Source organism: Sander lucioperca, chromosome 19 (assembly GCF_008315115.2).
Source record: "Sander lucioperca isolate FBNREF2018 chromosome 19, SLUC_FBN_1.2, whole genome shotgun sequence".
Lineage (NCBI taxonomy): Eukaryota > Metazoa > Chordata > Actinopteri > Perciformes > Percidae > Sander > Sander lucioperca.
The window spans coordinates 22,638,622-22,657,362 of NC_050191.1; the positions used below are offsets into that span (position 1 = coordinate 22,638,622).

Here is an 18,741-nt window from a genome sequence, read left to right on the forward strand (position 1 = left end):
TCGGACCTGTGGAAGGTGCACGTTACGAAACGGTCGCAGTTTTAAACACGCAGTTAAGTAGCTTACACAAGTTAACTTTTGGTTCCATACGGGACACACTAACAGCCGTCTAATAAGTGAGTCCTATGTTTGTTTGTCCTTCTTTGATTAGAAGCTTTTTTGTGATAGGCTACGTCAAAATCCAAAGTAATGGGGACGTAGTGTAGCAGGAGGTTAGTGGTAACTACCTGGCGCTCTCTTCATCAATCACTGCCGCAGGGCATTCTCTAAAAACGGGAAGCAGTCCTCTTGGCTCCCTCTTGCTCTTTGGTGACGGAGGTGCGCCGTAGGCCTACTTCCGGATCGCTCACTCAATGTTTTTCTCGCTGCTGCGACACAGGTGAGGTAGCGGCTGTACTGTCTGTGCACTAATTTTACTGTTATCTGCTGCTGTTATATTTACTATTCACTGTATGCTCGTTGATGTCTTGTTCGTCCCGCCCCCCCCCCCACCCCGCGCGCCTTTCAACGCGTGCCGATCGCGGATCACACCGGTAAGTTGCCCTCCTCTGGGTGCGGAAATGTTTGGCTGGACACGTGTTAATTAGCTGTTCTGTCACAGATAATTGCCGTGTTGCATGCACGCTATAAGCTCGCTCTTTCTGGAGAAACAGTGGTAGCAAAAACTGCCCCTGTCCAGTAGTAGTGTCCTGAGGAGTGTCCCGGGACAGTCAGACACTGTCCTGTGACTCCCAGACACTGTCCTGTGACTCCCATGACTGTCCCAGGACAGTCTGGGAGTCACAGGACAGTGTCCCGGGACACTCCTCAGTTTTTTCCGCCACTGCTGCTGTCTTTCTGGTCGACACAAAGGCTGCTTGATCAGTAAGTAGGCCAAATGGTGCAGGTTTTATTTATTGGGAACCGAGCACGAAAATGGCACTGGAAGTGCGAGGAACCTATTGTTGAAAGGATTATTATTCTGCTGCGCAATAAAAAATGTTGAGGGGCTGAGGATGCTTAAACTCACCAAAATTGGCACAAATGTCAGACCTATCGAAAATTGCAAAGTTGTGTAGTGATTTAGCTCGGACGTGGCCAGCAGGCTCCATAGCGCCCCCTAATGCATGCCATGGTTCAGATAAAGGGCTTTGTTCACAAAATTTGGTGGGAACATTGTACTAATCTTGAGGAACCTATATCATTTTTGTGCGTTAATTTTCATTTTACAAACACACGTTTGAGGACTTTTAGGATTCACGTAAATTCTCAAAATTTTGCAGCCAGCCATGTTTGAGCTGATATCGCATTTAGGCTTGGGCGTGGTGGCATGGTGGCTCTATAGTGCCCCTTAATTAGTTTTAGCCTTTGACCGCATTTTTGGCACCCTCGATATAGTCAAACTCACAAAATTTGGCGCACACCTCAAGACCTGTGAGCATTGCGAGACTGTACAGCGATTTGGTTCATGAGTGTTAAGCAGGCTCCATAGCGCATAGTTGCTCCGATATTCACGAAATGTGGTACACACATTGCTCTCATCATTTCAGGCATATTTCCAATTTACTTTCATTAGCCCCGCCATTTTGAACTGTATGCGTTTTTTACGCACATTCTGTCGAACTCCTCCTAGGGGGTTTATCCGATTTGTCTCGTTTTTTGTTGATCTAATCCTGACTGATGTGACCTTAAATTGCGAAGCAATTTTTAATAGCTCGAACGATGATAGTTTGTTTTTCATCCAGAGATGTTCACAAGTCATTTTTTGGAAGTCCAAGTCGAGTCTCAAGTCTTTTGCCACGAGTCCAAGTCAAGTCTCAAGTCTCTGGCCATCTGATCTGTCCCTAACACTGTATTGTTAAATCTTATGAATTCAAAGCATGTCCTGTAGCTACCATCCATACAGTACAGTATTAAAATCAGTTGTGGGATAACTTTATGGGGTCTACTTAACATATCCCTCTAGCCCTCGGACCTGGTGAAATATTAACCTAAGTCTGTCACATCATATGGATACAACTATAAAGATACAATGTGCCTGTTCCCAACATTAGCACAACACTTTGCGATGGTAAGCTTGTTACCTGTGGCGATATATGCTAAATGTAACGTCTCTTTCACTCAAAAATATGTCTAATGTCGAAGTGGAAATCAAGAGAATAATGGCAGCGCCACACCAGTTACAGAACAACGTGCACCTCAGTGTCAGTCCAAATTACGTACAATAAGCAGTTTGAACTCACTGATGTAATAGTATGTAAAAGTAATTTATTTTCTAAGTGTTAGTATGCTCAGTGAAACTGAGTCCAGCGTGAGGGAGCTCCGACTCAGAGGAGGAGAAATAGTAAATAGGACTACAGCAACAGAAATATGTGCAGAATTAAGACAGTCAAGACGGCCCAGTGTTTGGTGGACCGGGTACACCTTGTTCACTTAATAGTCTACAAATCATCCACGGGATCAATTACGCATCACATGAGTTAGCCCCCCCGACACAGCGTTTGTTCCTGGGGAGATGGATCCGTGTGTCGTGCCTCCTGTGCACCATGGATTTCTGAGCCTCAGCAACTACTAACTATAAAGATACAATGTGCCTGTTCCCAGCATTAGCACAACACTTTGCAATGGTTAGCATGTTACCTGTGATGATATATGCTAAATGTAACGTCTCTTTCACATTAGCAAGTGACTGACCTATCTGGGTGTGTTTTGAGACGCCTGATGAAGTTCGACGTTGTTGATCCGGCATCATTTATCTTGGTGCCACACACCTTGCATGTAGCTGTTAGCCTACTGCCACTGTTTACCAAGTTATTGAAAGCAAAACTAATGACAAAAGGCACAACTCCGGGAGGACTTGGTGTCGACATTGTGAATGTATTTCTTTTTTATGTGAGTGCGCACACATAAGGCATAACGCATGCGTTACGTTGCACAGTATGGCAAAGGGCAGGGGACATGAGGCTCGTCGTACGTTTCCCCAATGTGCCAATAAAAGAAAATAGAAATACATTAATAAATTTAGATATAAAAAGCAGTAATTGCATGAAAACATGTTGACGAGTCTCGAAGCTCGTGTCTGAAGTCTTTTGGGTCGAGTCGCAAGTCAAGTCTGAAGTCAGCTGTTTGTGCGACTCGAGTCCGAGTCTCAGACTCGAGTCCCCATCTCTGTTTTGATCATAAGTACATTGGTTTTCTTTCTTTCCGTTGTGAGTGAACCCCCTTAATCGAGGGTGTCCTTTTTGTCGCAGTGTTCAGTTGCTGAGAGCCGAAGGTGGTGGTGCTGGTGTCCGGGTGGCGGTATCCCCTTCCTGTGTGCTGTGCTGTCTACCCCAATTTCTATTGCTTTATTCACTGTTGTGCGAGTGTCTGTTCACGGGTGACTCTCCCTGGGATCCCTCACTACCCTCGTGACCCCCTTCTCGTCCACTGGTAAGCCTCAGCAACGATTATAATTTCCCCTTCCCGTAGGAATGAATGTTTTTTTTTTTGTTGTTTTTTTTTTAAATACTATATAATAAATAAAATATTCTTGTCTTTTTAAACTGAACCACGTATCTCACTAACTGTATACCAACCTGTGTCCTTAATTGTATTGGTAACATTGGAGTTAAGGGGTAAAATCATTCTCTGGGTGAAATTCCCAGGGTGGCGTTGTCTGTGTTTTTGGGTCGGATTCGTCCTAGACATAATTTTCTCTGTTCTGTGTTAAGTGCGTGTTGCGCTCCAACGTGCGCACGCCCCCCCCTCTCATGCTGCCACAATAGTTTTTAGGAGACAGGGCTGGAAGAGACAGAAACACTGTACATGATAACTTTAAAACGACTGCATTCACACTGATGCTGTCTTGTGTTAAGTTGGTTTCTGAGATACAGCCTCAAGGCATCATACGAGTTGTTGCTCAACAAATTCAAAACATTTTTTATTTTATTTTTTTAAACCAGTGTTGGAAATGCATGAAATAAATGTTATTACTTATTATATACATTTTTAATGTTTTAATCAGCAGCTACAAAGTCACATTTTCTAACACTCAAATGTCCATAGAGTTAGTCGTTAGAGGGAATGCAAACTGCAGTGGATGTTGGAAGTGTGATGTTTTAAAGGTCTCGGAGTTGATGTTTTATGGTTGAGACACATATGTTGTCAGTGAGGAATCTAGCTAGCTTGCAGTTAACGTTCTCGGGGCAAGACAAGACACAGATAGATGGTAGGTAGTGAATCTTGCTCAGAATATGACAAATATTGCACATTGTGCCACTATACCAGTGCATTGTTTAAAAAAAAAAAAATGTTACTTTGCAGATGACCGCTCGTACAACTCCCTTGTTTTTTTTGAAAACAATACAAATGAGAGTGTGACTCACAGCTTTTATTACTGAAGGTAGCTGATGACAGCCTCATGCTTCATAAATGAGTCCTGGCATGAGTGTTGGGTCCCATCAGGTATTTCTTGATATCAGGCCAACGGCAGTCAAGCCTGTCCTTGCTTGAGCCTCCAGGCCATTGGATAGCATAACAGAAAGTGTGTGTGTGTGTGTGTGTGTGTGTGTGTGGAGAAGCAGGAGAAGAGACACTAGAGCGGAGATACAGGAGTGAAGAAAGGAAATAGGGCTTGCGCAGAAGGCGGTGGGTTTGTGTGAGACAAATCGGGAGGAATTCTCGATGGTTGCCAGCTCTTGACACCCACACACTCAACGACCCTTAAGTGTCCCAGTGTCACATTATGCATGGTTCAATATTAAAATGGGTATTACATCAAAATATTCTGACCAATCCTTCAAACATCATCTTACACAGAGGATTTGGTGTTTTGCAAGAAGGATCTGATCGTAACTGTGTGTGTGTGCCTGAAGGCTGACATCTGGGTGCCATGTTGATGATTCTTGTTTTCTGGTCAACAGAAATGCACATGTTGAGAATGCCACATTCCCACAGCTCTTATCCTAGCAATGGTGAAACTATTAACATAACAATTGCAATAGCATGACTTTCTGCAAACTGTTAGTGGCTGCAGATGTTTAATGATGTTAATGATTCAAAAAAAGGTAAAAAGAAAAATAACCATTTCAAGTTATTCTTTCTCTTCATATTTTAAACACAGAGGAGGCAATTTGTAGGGCATTACACATATTTTATCAAATTGACATGCTGCAGAATAAAGTTCTGTATTTGTCTTGCAAAATTACAAATCATATCACAACCTCAAGCATCTCATTATAAAACGTATTTTGGCAAAGCCTTATACTTGTACTAAACAGTCCATTTTCTTTAAAAGGGTACTCCATATAATCAGAGGCCACACAAATGTGTGCTCACGACCCAGTCTGGCCACTTCTATGTGACATGAGGTTAAAAAGCTCTTTTTAAGATTGTTTAGGAGAAGGCCCCCTCCTGTGTGCCCAGCTCCGTGGGAGAAAAGTGTCCTCCAGCACCAGTGGTGAGGAGGTGCCGTATTCTCTTCACCAGAAAGCACTGGGCAGAGGCCCTGTAGTCACAGACAGAGAGTCGCGGGAGATGGGTTTGGAGTAAAACCACGTCCTCTGGGAACAGGGTGTCAGCAGGGATTGCGGTTCCCATCCTGGGCCACACAGAACCACAAGGCCACCGCAGAGACCCGACTTTCCACTGGATCACAGGGCCCAGGCCCCTCTGGCCTCTCTGTAGATATCCAGTTACTAATCTACCGGCCCTGACCAGTACCCAGTCAAATGGCGCTGCCCGCCCAGTAAGCAGACTGGGCTTGGCCCTGCGACACAGAGACCATAGTAAATCCAGCCCAGCTGGCTGCTCTTGGGAAAAGGGGGGGGAAAAAAAAAAAGTCAGGAATGGATGGAGGGAGAGCAATTTAAAAGGGTGGTCAGGACAGAGAGAGCAGTGTGGTCACTCAACAGCTGTGGCTTGGGAAGATTCTCTCTTCTGGGAGAATCTGACCCAAAGGAACAAAGGCTTTGTGGTCATGTCGAGCGTGTAACTAAAGGACAGGAAACGCTGACTTTTCAGAGGGAGGAAAAGCCACTGTGGGAGGTTTTGGTCGTTTATGGCGTCACCATGTCATCGAGCATCAAAAATGGTACTCATCTCAAAACAGAAATGACTGCTTATGGTTGCTATAATTGCTCCTTTATAATAGAGAAAATTCCTTACTTGAATTCATTGTTTGACAATTACATTAAGTTTCCTCTTAACTCTTGCAAACAATAACACTGATGAGTGAATGGACATGACTGACACCTTATAGGTGCATCTCAGTTTCCTTATTTGATCTCCTCGGCTGAACCCGAATTTGCTCTGGCCCTCCCTCGTGAAGGCCATCTCAAAGCTCTTATTCCTGCCCCGAGGAGGGATGAGGGAGGATACACGAGAGCATCCTTCCCAGAAGCCGTGTAGCTGAAAGGGTTGCCAACACCACCCATACAGCTGACAAATTCATATGACTCTTCTGAGGAAAGGACGTCTCATCCCTCTAAAAACCTTTTGTAGTTTCCTCTCTCCTATGCTTCCTCAGTGGGATGGACTAAGACGTGAGGGAAGGAGCCAGGGATGCAATTTAGGAGAACTGATATGTATGTCATGTGAGCCACCCAACACTGAACTGATGAGGATCAAGTGGGTCGTAAGCAAGGTTATAATCGTTAACGAAAACGAACGAAATAACGAAAACTAGGTGGGAAAAAAGTCGTTAACTGAAATAAAAATGAGGCATTACAAAAAAACGATAAACTAAAACTGTAATGTGTTTGCAAAACTAACTAAAATAAAATTATCAAGTAAATGTCAGTTTGTCTTTGTCGATCTTTCATAGAGAAAATAACGTTATATCTCTCCGACCATGACATTTCCCGTAGACGTATAGTTTCCGACTGGGAACCCAGAAATTCTGACATTCCACGTCAAATTGAACATGTCTGTGGCTCCGTGCCATCATAGCGGTACCGAAAGCCGGAAGAAAGCGGCAGTCCTATTTGATGACTGTCAGATAAAAACGCCTTGCAGTGGAAGGTGGTAAAATATGTGGGCAATTTATTACAGGGAAAAATCCCACGAATTTGAAAGTACATTTGAGAAGCGCACACAAGCTAGGAGGCTAACTTAGCTTACCTTAACAAGGTAAAGGAGAACACAAAGCCCCCTTTCCCCAAAACAGAAGCTAACCCCGGTAACGTTACAGGCATGGATGTATGGATACAGGGCCAGCTGCAGCATGACAGACAAGACTACAGGAAGGCTTTCATCAGCGACCTGACAGCTGCTGGTTAGTAAATACGCAGGAACACCAAATGTGGGAGGAAGTGTGGGTTTATGTGGATTGATACTGGGATGTCTACACAACTGACTCGATGGACTTCAAAAAGTTCGCCACTTTACTCAAACCAAAGTTCAAAACACCTGTTCATGTCTTTAGTCTGTTTGCTATTGAGGTTTTCTGAAACATCACTTACACATTTTGCACTTATACTGCAGCGTCTTGTGTAGGCAGTTTACATATTTATGACCATATGTAGGCTACAATTTACTGGTGTTGAATACATATTTAAGAAATTGTTGAGTTATTACAAAATACTTTCTGAATCCCAATAACCCATATTTTACAAAAAAGGTCAAAAACTAAACCAAAACTAAGCATTTTCAAAAACTAGCAAACCTGCTATAAAAACTAAATTTGAAAAAAGTCAAAACAAAGTGAAAAATGCAAAACTATAATAACCTTGGTTGTAAGTGCACAAGCCCATCTTAACTGGCAGCCAACAACATGGGCTAAATGTTATGTCCCAATGCTCCTTTCAGTAGCATTGATGCCACTCAGGTAGACGTGCCCGCTTGGATTCTTGCAAGTCAGTTATTTATTTGCACAGCAAAGATTGTGAAAACATGCAAAAGCACAGGCAACAGTACATACCCACTTGTCAGATTAAGCTTGGCAGAGTTGACACTTCCCAATAAAGTGGTATCCATAGCATGTCACCCCTGTACTTTGCTCAGGGAAGAAGGAAACCCTATTGACACAAGTGCTAAAAGTCAGTTCTGTTTGCACTTGCATAGGTTTTTGGATCTTTGCTCAGTGTGTTTTAGCGTTCTATGGCTGGAATTCTGCAACAACTGCTGTCAAATTAAACCCTGCGCCCATCACTTTGAAGTAAACATTGAAAACTAAGGCAAATATATACAGGTTAAGATTTTATTGACAGCTCTTTACAGATTCACCTGGTAGCCAGCCTGAAAGACAGAAAAGGAAACTTGTTAATCTCAAGCTTTGGGGATATTTTACTGTGAAGCACAGAACAGTACCTTTTACATGAATGATCTTGGCTCTCCCCGTTGTCGGCCCAGCTGCGAGTAAGAACCTTGTACATCAACTCCACTGTAGAGCTGCTGTTGTCCAGTCGCTGCACCACTCTGACCATGACTAGCGCTCCCAATACTCGCCTGCCTGACGGTCCGATGTTTATAAGGGATGTTCTTGGCCTGCTGAGTGCTGGGATAGTTGTCCCTTGTGTAGCGAGCATTCTCCCAGCTGTCCCTCCCCTGCTCAAAGCTGTTGCTGGTGTAAGTATACGTGCCTGGAGGATACTGGCCAGTCAGGAACATGTAGTCATAGTAAGGGTAAGGATTTGGGTAAGGATAAGGGACCAGGCCTGATGGCACAAGTCCTCCATTAAAGCCTTGTGGAGGTGGTGCAGCGTAGACAAAAGGAGGTGGTGGTATGGAACCTTGCTCTTCGGTCTCAGATTCAGAGTTGCCATGCTCAAAGCTTTTCTGTTCCTGGATCAGTTCACCTGCCTGGTACTGTGGAAGAGAAGAATCAGGCCGGCTCACAATGTTAAGGCCAAGTGGTTGAGGGGGAGGCGCAACAGCCCAGGAAATCCCTAGGAGCAGAAGTAAGTGATGTTAGCAAGTAGAATTCAAGGCAATGAATTTAACAGCAAGGTTCCTTTGCTAAACATGGGCATTCACTACCCACATCACTTCAGACATTTAGAGACCCTGACAGCTCAAGTTTAGCTAGCTTAGTTAAGTCACATTAGCATTAGTTACCTTGTTTAGAGGCAGGGGGAGCTGGGCCTGCCGAGGAGCCTTGAGCATATCCTGGAGGTGCTGGTGCATTCTGAAAACTGGACTGAGCTGGATTTGAGACAGTTTTAGAGGCAGCCCAAGAACCAGAAGGGGCAAACCCACCAGAAGGCAACATCCAGTTAGAGCCAGCAGAAGCAGGGTTTGCACCAACTGTAGTTAGTAGAGATAGTCATCAGGATAGGCTTTTAAACAATTACACTACTTAAATGTGAACAGCAATGATACTTTACCTTGCTTCATAGGGTAACTGTAACTCAAACCAGTCAGCAAAACAAGGAGCAAAGCCCTATTAAAAAGCAGACAAAGCATAAGTACAACTACTTATCAGAAATCAGTCAAAACACCACAAACAAACTGACGCTCACCCAGACATGCACCAAACAGCCATCATGTTGAATGAACAGCTCAGGTGCCACTGGGATCCTGTGAAAGGTTTATAAGTGCTACAGGTGACCTGCCCTGACCAATCAGAACATAGCCAGTTAACGACACACAGCTGCGAGCAATTGAATCCTGATTAAGGTGGATCCCCCATGCTGAAACTGCAGCAGTGAGTGTATCATAACTGGTCCAGTTGTCTTCAAGGGTTATGTTGCCCATTGCTACATTAGGTGCTTTAGATTACAATCCTCAACACATCGTCCTTAGTTTTTGTGTTCCTTGTTATTCTGGTGTTTCTCTTTTTCATTTAGTAATCTTATTGAACATGCCCAAGCAGGATCCATATACACACTTCTGTATTTCTGAATGGTTAGAAATTACTTACTTTTTGAAATATAGTATATGTGTGTATATATATATATATATATATATATATATATATATATATATATATATATTTATATATATATATATATATATATATATATATATATATATTTATATACATATACTATATTTCAAAAAGTATTTTCTCAGGGAAGAAAAACACAATCATTTGGTGGGAGGTTTTAGTCAGAACAGAAATGACAATGGTCGCTATAATTGCCTCCCTATATATTCAAAGTCTTTAACTGTAGGAAAACTACAGTCCATTGTTTGACAGTTTGACATTCTAGTTTTCTTTAAACTCTTCTGCATTTGAAAACAGTACAACGGATGAGTGTCCTGGCTTGACTGTGAAGACACCTGATGTGTTCCACTTTCACACTGATTTGTCTTCAACTGATCCGGTTTCTAGCACTAAAACAACTCCGTGGGTTGTGACTTCACAAGCCCTCCTTAACACTGGCCGTCATCTCGCCATGGAGACACAGTCAAGCAAAACATTTATTTATCTTTGCACTACAGCCACACCCTCGCTGTCTGCGTATTTCAGTCTGCTGCTTTCAGTCTCTTCTTCACTTGCTCCGACTGTCATAACCTCACTTGTATCTATTTTCATTTCTCAGTCCTTTGTTCTCTGTTTCCTCTCCCTCGCCTGCTTCTACTTGATTGATTCCTTCCAGGTAAACTCTCCTCCTCATAGCTCCTTCTCCCTCCCTTTGCGCTTCACCTTCCCTCTCTTTTTATTTCACAGACAAACTATTTTCTCTCCTCCCTAGCCTCTGTCCCACTGTCAGCGTAATTCCATTGGTGTCAGACCTCCCAGAGGGGCCCAGACACAGGTACATAGCTACTGCGGTGGGGAAGCTTCTCTGCTGTCGGCTTCCTGACGCCCGACCTGCCCGTGCGCGCACACACACACACACACACACACACACACACACACACACACACACACACACACACACACACACACACACACACACATGCACACCTCGCCTCAGGGGGGTCAGTGTCATTGTTGGCATTGGGCACATGCTCGTCGTGGTGCAATATTAAATCTTCTCATTTGATTTGGACTGTAATTATGTCGTAAAAACAAACTGGCTGTGAAGCCGTGGCCCGCCAGTGTGATCTACTTTCATCAAGTGCAGACTGGCTTAATTATAGAGTGCGCCATACACCCATCTTTCACTGGGCAGCTTTTCCTGCTGCTTCTTTAAGCCATCACATTCTTTTATTGTACGTTAATCACAAGGCAATTGGGTCGTTTGCTCTTGCTGGGGGTAGATTTAAAACACTGGTCTGTACACATCCTGCGAATTCTGGAAGAAAAAAAAAAGTCAAGAGTTAAGCAGTTGTACATGGTAATGGAATCTGATGCCTTCTCTATTTCTGCGGTGTACTTAATGATATGGTTTTCATACCACAAAGGTATTCAAATGTGAGGAATTTCTGCTGAGAATAAAGGATCTGCTGTTCTTTGTGCACATCAAATTGAGTGTGTGAGGTTAGACAGATAAATGAGTAAATTTGACAATAAATGACCAAATCTCATCAAAGAAAATCACACTGATGTGAACGACTGTAAATAAAACTTAGATCTTTTCCCCATGGGATTTTATTTCTGTTTCATTATCTTAAGAGGGAGCCATAAATCACTTGAAGGAATCACACTCAAGTACAAAGATCTATGAATTTTATGAGCAAATTATTTCCTCATATAGCCGCTGCTTTTTATCTGGTTTTTAGAGCCAGACATCTGAAATAAATGTTTGTTTAGGCCTGTATGTGCCACATGGTTAAGTCAAACCAGATTCCACCTTCACATCAACTCGCATGGGAGGACGCCAGATGCCAAATCGCAACATATGGCAAAATGTGTATTCATTTTTTTTTTTTTGCTGCGCTTCATGCGATATTTTTTGGAGCACTGCTTCAGATCACTCAAACGATTAAATGATTTGCCCTGTCTTTTACGTCTCAAACTGATCTTCCGTTTTAAAGATTTCTGTGAAACTATGTATGGTTATAATGAAGTCAGTTAACATTAAGGACTTATGTTTGATCATTAAAATAATGAAAATAGAAGAGACCTTCCCACTCAGGAAACTCACAAAAGAAGTGATAATTGACAAAATCCAGAATCTGGAAGCCATTTTCTCAAGGTACAAACAAAAAAGTTCAATTATAATCCTGATTTCAATGCTCTGTGGCTATCAATAAGAGACCACTGCAAGGGTTTATGTCAAAGATGAGTGTGTGAGGGAGGGATGAAGGATGGAGCTGTCTGGGGACTGACCCCTTTATGTCTTAATAGTTGAGCTGAAAAAGAGGAGAGACTGTGAAAACTGAAGGGTCACCGAGGGAAAGCTTCCTCGTTTTTGTCCCTCTCCACCGGCCCTTTATGATGGGTTCATCTGTGTTGTGACAGGTGTGTGAAGTGGCCGCCTTACTGGAGGTAATTGCCATTTCCCTCCTGTGGGTCATTGTTTGTCCCAATGCCTGAAAAGACCATTAGAAAAAGAGGATTTTAGGTTGTCACAGTGCCAGGGTTAGAGAAGAAGACTTTGTAATTCTCTTGTTCTCTCAGGAATAAATTGAATAAAAAATCACAATTATAAAATATTCAAAATACCCGGAGTGGATCCATTAACAGCGCGGTGTGCTGTACATAAACACAGACGGTAAACACACCGTGCTGATGCTGCTGTTCTTTAGCTGGAACAGAACTGCTGTGGCTTCACTGCAGAAACCATTATAGTGCCACCGAGGAGAGTCGTAAAGGTGATTAACAGCTGCTTCTAATTAAAGATCAATGGAGAGTCTTTCCGAGGTGATTTGTTTTATGAATTAGGATGCCCACTGTCCATTAATGACATCAGGCAATGTCACTGTAACAGATTGGGTATTGATTCATCCTTGTTAAAGACACAGCTCAAACCAAACTATAGATCATGACTGCCCGAGACGTTTTTGATTTGTTTATGAATGCCCCCTTTATTCACAGTGTAGTAAAAAAAGTCTGACACCCCTTTACAGCACTCGTGCCCCCCCCCACCACCGACGTGTTCGAAAATGCATGGCTTTTAATTAATGTAGACATTGCATCAGAAGATAGATATGTGGCATCTGTCTTTCTAATGCTTGAGCTGAGGTAGTTGACATTACAGATCAGCAATGCATCACAGGGGGTAAAAGGTTGTACAGTTGATTTCATATGACCAATGACCATTATTCTAAACACCTACTCAAGGTAATTGTATGCACTTTTAAGGTTCAACTTTAGACGCAGACATTTTCACAGTGCAAATTTTGATTTGTTGTAGCAGGAAAAGCACAAGTAATGATGAATTGATGCACCTAATGATTTCATTTTGTACAATACCAGAGATTTGGAGCTGGCACTCCTAAATGGAATAGTATTCAAAAATATATCTTTGTTTGACAAATAAATGTGCCTGCTTCTTTGAAATGCATATGGTTTTATTATGGGTTCTCTTCAATGAAATGAAAAATGAGAAATGTTTCCTAAAGCATCAAAGCTGTGCCTAGATAGGCAGTTAAAACTTTGGTAACATGTTGTGTCCTAAGATACACTTATAATTTCATGTTTGGGCAGGGCATAATATTTGTGAACCCAAGGTCAGGTCTTATAACCGGGCATTTACAATCTAGTGTCCATCAAGTGCAGATAAAGGCAGACCAAATCTTCACCTACATGTACCTGAAAGACTGGAAAACAAAAATGTTATTTGATCCGCCAAACTCTACGACCACATTGGTAGTTGATTACTACCCTCTAATACGACCCATAACACCAGGGACACACCGCAGGTGTAAGCGTCGCGTATAGCAGCGTAGCGCAGCTATTTTTATTTCGCCGCCCATGTTATCCAATCTGGCCACACTGGGCGCGCGTAGCGTCCGCGTATGCCCACACGCTGCAGCGATTCGGCGTCTCCTCTATTTTTTACGCGATATGCGAGCGTATGTGTCAAGCCAGGCAGGTAATCACATACAGGAAGACCACAGTGCAGCCGGATTCTTTACAAAAATAAAGCACATTTCAAAATAAAACACCTAGGTTCATGGTGATTACGGCTGTCTTGACTTCTCACAGCGAGACACGCGATCAGGCACACGGAGAGAGACCGTCGGACGGACAGAGAGAGAGTGACACACACACACACACAACACACAACACACACACACACACACACGCCACAATTGCTAGTTTTCCTCACTCATTCTGTCTCTTTCTATCGGAGAGAGAGAGCCGAGAGGAGAAGGATCGCTTTGTGACCGGCGCGTAGAAATACACGTCTGGTGTGAAATGTCAGGCGCACGATCAGGCACGTATCTACGCTACGTGACACTTAACGCCTGCGGTGTGTTCCCGGTGTAAGTGTTTCATAAATTAGCGCTTTTTCGGAGCGTTTTCTGTCCTCATACCTAAACAATGATCACAGTTTTAAACACGTCATTAACGTTGTAAAATGGTCGTAGTGGGGTTAGGTTTAGGCACAAATAGTACTTGGTTACTTCACTTCTGGTTACACACGTGACACAGAACGTGACATACCGGTAGTTCCGTTTGTTCAGTAAAGTTGAAAAAACTTGCCATTTACTTTTATTTTCAAACAGGACACTATGCCTGGTCTCCTGGTTAAAAGTCCTGTTTGTTTGACCCATTCACCACCCCAACCTACCTTGTTATGCAGAGTTTGTCACTCTTATACTTCGTCACCTTACTTCCTGCTTTGCTGCTGTCATAATTACTACAGCTCCTAGAGGGCGCTGCCTAAAAATAAAACGTAAATATGGGTTGTAATTGCTGCATGACAAAACGATTTATAGGGTTGTTTTTTCGGGGAAGGACAGCTATTGGTCTGTCCTGGTGTAGTTCTCAGGCTAGCGTTGAGTAAAAACGATGTACACCAACTCCTCCATTGGGCTGGTTTTGTCCAGTCGCTGCACCACCATTAGTGCTTCGTGGGGATGGTTTTGACCTCCTGAGTGCTGGGACGGTAGTTGTCCCTTATGTAGAGAGTGTCTTGCCAGTGGTCCCTCCACTCAGTAGCGGAGTGGTAATCGTGAGAGTTGGGACTTTTCCCAGTGGGCCAGTAGTGTTTTGAGGCTGCGAAGGCCGGTCTGATAATAGTTATACATTGCAAGTTCTTAGCAACACCATCTGGTGGCCTGGTGTGGGGTCAAACTGTCAAACTGTGCAGCCTCTGCTCAACCCGTATACGGCAGGCCGCAGCAGCCTCTTATTTCAATACAAACACAGGCTAATCAGGAAGCACTAACGAAGTGCAGGTCACAACCATGTCTAGGATTTTCAGAAATATAGGGGAATCAGTGAGCGGCCCCTCCCCAAATGGCATAGCCCTGATCGGCCCATGACGTAAAGCCATCGAACACCTCTTTTTTTCCTCGTCACATTTGGAAGTCTATCGGTAACGTTAACAGACAGTGTGTGAGTCTAATGATGGAAAGCCATAAAAGAAAAGGGAAAGGTGGCGCTGAGAAGGTCTGACTTTTATTTTTTTTTAATTATGGAGGAGGAGGCAGCGAAATGCTCCAAAATAACGGACATGTTCCGGGCATCAACGAGTAAAGATACTACAGGTGAAATAAGCTAACTTTGCTAAGCAGCTAATGTCACAGCTAGGCACAGATGGGAATTAGCGCCAGCTACCAGCCAGCCAAAAGCTTGTGAAATGTGAAAGTAGCTCATGGTAAATTAAAAGACAAATTAATGGTTTACTATTGAGTGGCTCTTGAATTTGTCCTTCAGTGGTTGGCAGATGTTCCTAGTTTTAAAATGAGTAACTTCCCTTGGCTGCTGCTATGTTAAGTGACTTAACATAGCAGCAGCCATGTTACCGGTAAGGTAGGTCAGTGGCTTTCCTTTTCTCAATTTGGCCGGCTGTGGCATAAGTTAGCTTGGCAGTAAGTTCCATTGACCGGTGGTCTACGAAATTTCCCGGTAGATTTTTTGGTCCCACTCCGCCCCTGCCTCCACTGTTCAGAATTGTGACAGGTTAAAACATAAGGAAAGATGTAATGTCCTGGCGCAGCCATGAAGCCAAGAGGCCTATTGTGTGGCTCCTCTGGAAGAGTTAACATTTAGATCTCAAAAACATTTTAACTACAAACCTACGTGCACACCAAAAACACAGTTATTTGTCACATATAACGAAGAAAACTCTGACCCAACCCATGACCTGAAGAACATATCCTGAAGAAACGGATAAACTGCACAGCTATATGAGAAATCTAAATGTGTTTGATAGTGGCACATCCCTTCATTAACATCTTACCCCTCTATACCCAGCTTGAGACTGTGCCAAATGTGCCGTGGTTCTGCATTGTGACAATTTCCGGCACTTCAGATGTGTATTTCCTGGCTTTCTAATCAGAATGCTATTTTGTATCTCAAAAGGGGCTCCATTCAGCCCAACATTAACAGCCCTCGTCTGTGATAATGTGAAGGCTTCGGGCCATAGGCCACCAGCTGCATCCACTTGTCAGTCTTTGGTACAGATGCCCTGTCTGTCTGCTGTGGCGAATGAAACCCGTGGACTAAATTGGCACTTATTGTGCAGAATGATTTTATGTACGCATTTTAATGTGCCTCATCCAATTCCTTAACATGGTTTAATTATATCTGCTGACAGCCATCTCAAATTTTAAAATGATGTAAATGGAATGCTCCTGTCCCTCTTGTAATTTATGTCTTTGAGTGGCCAGTGTAGACCAAATAGAAAAGGCTATATAGATCTTTGTATCAAACCTGAATACTCTCAGGCAATTTATCTAAATCTGTTGGATTTTCTGTGCATCATATTAGTTTCTCATACAAATCAAATAAAGAGAACTCAATTATGATGGATCAATAATTCAGCATTCTCAATTATGCTTTGATTGTAAGAAGCAATATCATCCAATCTTATCGAGTGTATAGGTGTTGTTGCTCTGTGGAGCTTTAGCTGATTGTTTATATGAGATTAGTGTATCAAGGAAAAGATCAGGCAATGTCACAGAGCCTTAGATAGCCAGCAAGTGACACGTGCACAGACACACTTCCGCACACACTCAGAGACACTCCCAAATACACACACACACTTAATGACACAAACACGTAACATAAAGCCAAATGCTGCCACTAAAATTTGCATGGTGCTCAGTAATGCATTAGTGAACATCACTTGGCAATCTGTTCATACTGGCTTAATTGGATTTTAATACCGCCTCTGATCTTGTTTTCTAATTAACGGCGGTGGCTGGCAACCAAGCAGAACCATGCACCCAGCAACACCTTTGATCCCGGCCATATGGAGTTCCGCCAAGCACGCCGGGGATGTAAAAATCCCTCACCTAGATGTGGGCGAACAACAGGCCCCTGAATCAAAATGGATTGGGTGAGGAAAATGAAGGAGGGTGGAGAATGGAGGAGTGTGGCAAAGGGTGTTGAAAGAAGGAGGGGGAGCGGCACAAGGTGGCGGTGGGGGTGGGCAGTGGCATGTGTCATCCACACATCCCGACGGCATTGTTATTGATTAATTTCTCTCACGATCAGTTGTGATCACAGATACATAAAACATGAGCGGGGGGACCGAATGCCTGTACACCTTATCATCCTCGCTGCCATTCGACACCCTTTCCTTGCAACGTGGAAATGTCAATAGCTTTTCTAATCTGTTTACTTCTCCCCTTGTGGCCACTGCTTTATGCTTTTGATGAAGGGCTGCCAAAAAATGTGTCCTTTTTCTACCCTTGCTTTTCCTGTTTTGGCAGACAGCGTGGGGGTATTAAACTTTATGTCTGCATAGTCACCCTGACTCTCTCGCTGTTATTTAGTTGTAGGATATCACTTAAAGACCCAGAGCAGTTTTTCTTTTAAATTCACAATATTTAGTAGATATTAAGACAGCTTTGGGGCTCATTTCTGTATACTCAGCCAGTTTTTAGAGGCGGGATGTGGCATCAGCATGTTGACCAAAGCCACCCTGCAGCCTCAGCACCACAGGTTTTATGTTAGGCAACATATCATAAGTTGAGGCATCTAATTAATTAATCTTCATGGTGCAATCAATGTTGGAGAAATTCTTTCTGGGGGAAAAAAAGATTATAACATTGAATATTTTCAAATGTCATATTAAATTAAATATCTGTAACCCTTAGCTAACTTAGCTAGCTTAGTGTAACCCCTCTCCTCTAGCCCGTATGCATGAATCAGTCAGACAGACAAGGATGTGTCAAAAGAAAAGTAGGTCTTATCAATACACCAGTATGTCATTAAAGGAGTAGTTTGGCATTTTAGGAAATTAGATTATTCTCTTACTTGGCGAGAGTTAGATGAGAATATTGATAATAAACAATAAATATGAAGCTACAGCCAGCGTCCAGGTAGCTTAGCTTAGCACGAAGACTGGAAATAGCGGGAAACTGCTAGCCTGGCTCTGTCTGAAGGTAGCAAAATCTGCCAACCTGTACCTCTAAAGCACACTAGTTAACACTGTATATTTTGCTTGTTTAATCTGTACGAAAACCGAAGTGTACAGATTGTGGTTTTATTCTATAATTTGGTTAGGAGCAGTTACTTCCTGGAGTCTCTGCAGGATGCCTGGCAACCTAATGGTGACAACATAACTCCTGCAGAGTAAACAAATGAGATATACGTGTTAATTAGTGAGCTTTAGAGGTGCTGGTAGGCAGATTGTGTTACCTTTGGAGCCAGGCTAGCTGCTTCCCCCTGTTTCCAGCCTTTAAGCTAAACTAAGCGAATAAGCGTATTTCCAAAAATGTCACACTATGTCTTTGCGACTCAGTCTGTCTGTTTTTTGGTTTGTTCCTATGTCTGACCTTTTGCACTCTGCTTTAGGAAGTTACAGAATGTAGGCTACTCGAGGC

The 18,741-nt window shown here is 43.0% G+C and overlaps 1 protein-coding gene across 6 annotated transcripts; it reads right to left on the reverse strand.

The window, feature by feature from the left end:
- Positions 1-1,935: 1,935 nt before the first annotated feature.
- Positions 1,936-17,844, reverse strand: LOC116041981 (leucine-rich repeat extensin-like protein 2). Of its 6 annotated transcripts, none has more exons than XM_035995325.1 (5): positions 9,420-9,484; positions 9,285-9,340; positions 9,016-9,204; positions 8,264-8,846; positions 1,936-1,947 (listed from the first exon to the last, which is right to left on the reverse strand). In XM_035995325.1, exons 1-4 carry the CDS (start codon positions 9,443-9,445, stop codon positions 8,272-8,274), a joined length of 846 nt encoding a protein of 281 aa, XP_035851218.1. In that variant the 5' UTR covers positions 9,446-9,484; the 3' UTR covers positions 1,936-1,947; positions 8,264-8,271. The 6 variants fall into 6 exon arrangements, with proteins under 6 accessions (XP_035851218.1, XP_035851220.1, XP_035851219.1 ...); XM_035995327.1 differs by lacking the exons at positions 1,936-1,947; positions 9,420-9,484 and adding exons at positions 8,143-8,196; positions 17,837-17,844 and having other exon boundaries at positions 8,269-8,846; positions 9,016-9,189; XM_035995326.1 differs by lacking the exon at positions 1,936-1,947 and adding an exon at positions 8,143-8,196 and having other exon boundaries at positions 8,269-8,846; positions 9,016-9,189; positions 9,420-9,485.
- Positions 17,845-18,741: the final 897 nt, after the last annotated feature.

What these genes read in the sequence shown, in the direction of transcription:
- LOC116041981 (XM_035995325.1), bottom strand. Translation starts at nt 9,445, where the DNA reads ATGATGGCTGTTTGGTGCATGTCTGG. An exon ending in CAGTTACCCTATGAAGCAAG is followed by an intron (nt 9,205 to 9,284) that starts GTAAAGTATCAT and finishes TACTAACTACAG; the next exon opens with TTGGTGCAAACCCTGCTTCT. An exon ending in TCCCCCTGCCTCTAAACAAG is followed by an intron (nt 8,847 to 9,015) that starts GTAACTAATGCT and finishes TTCTGCTCCTAG; the next exon opens with GGATTTCCTGGGCTGTTGCG.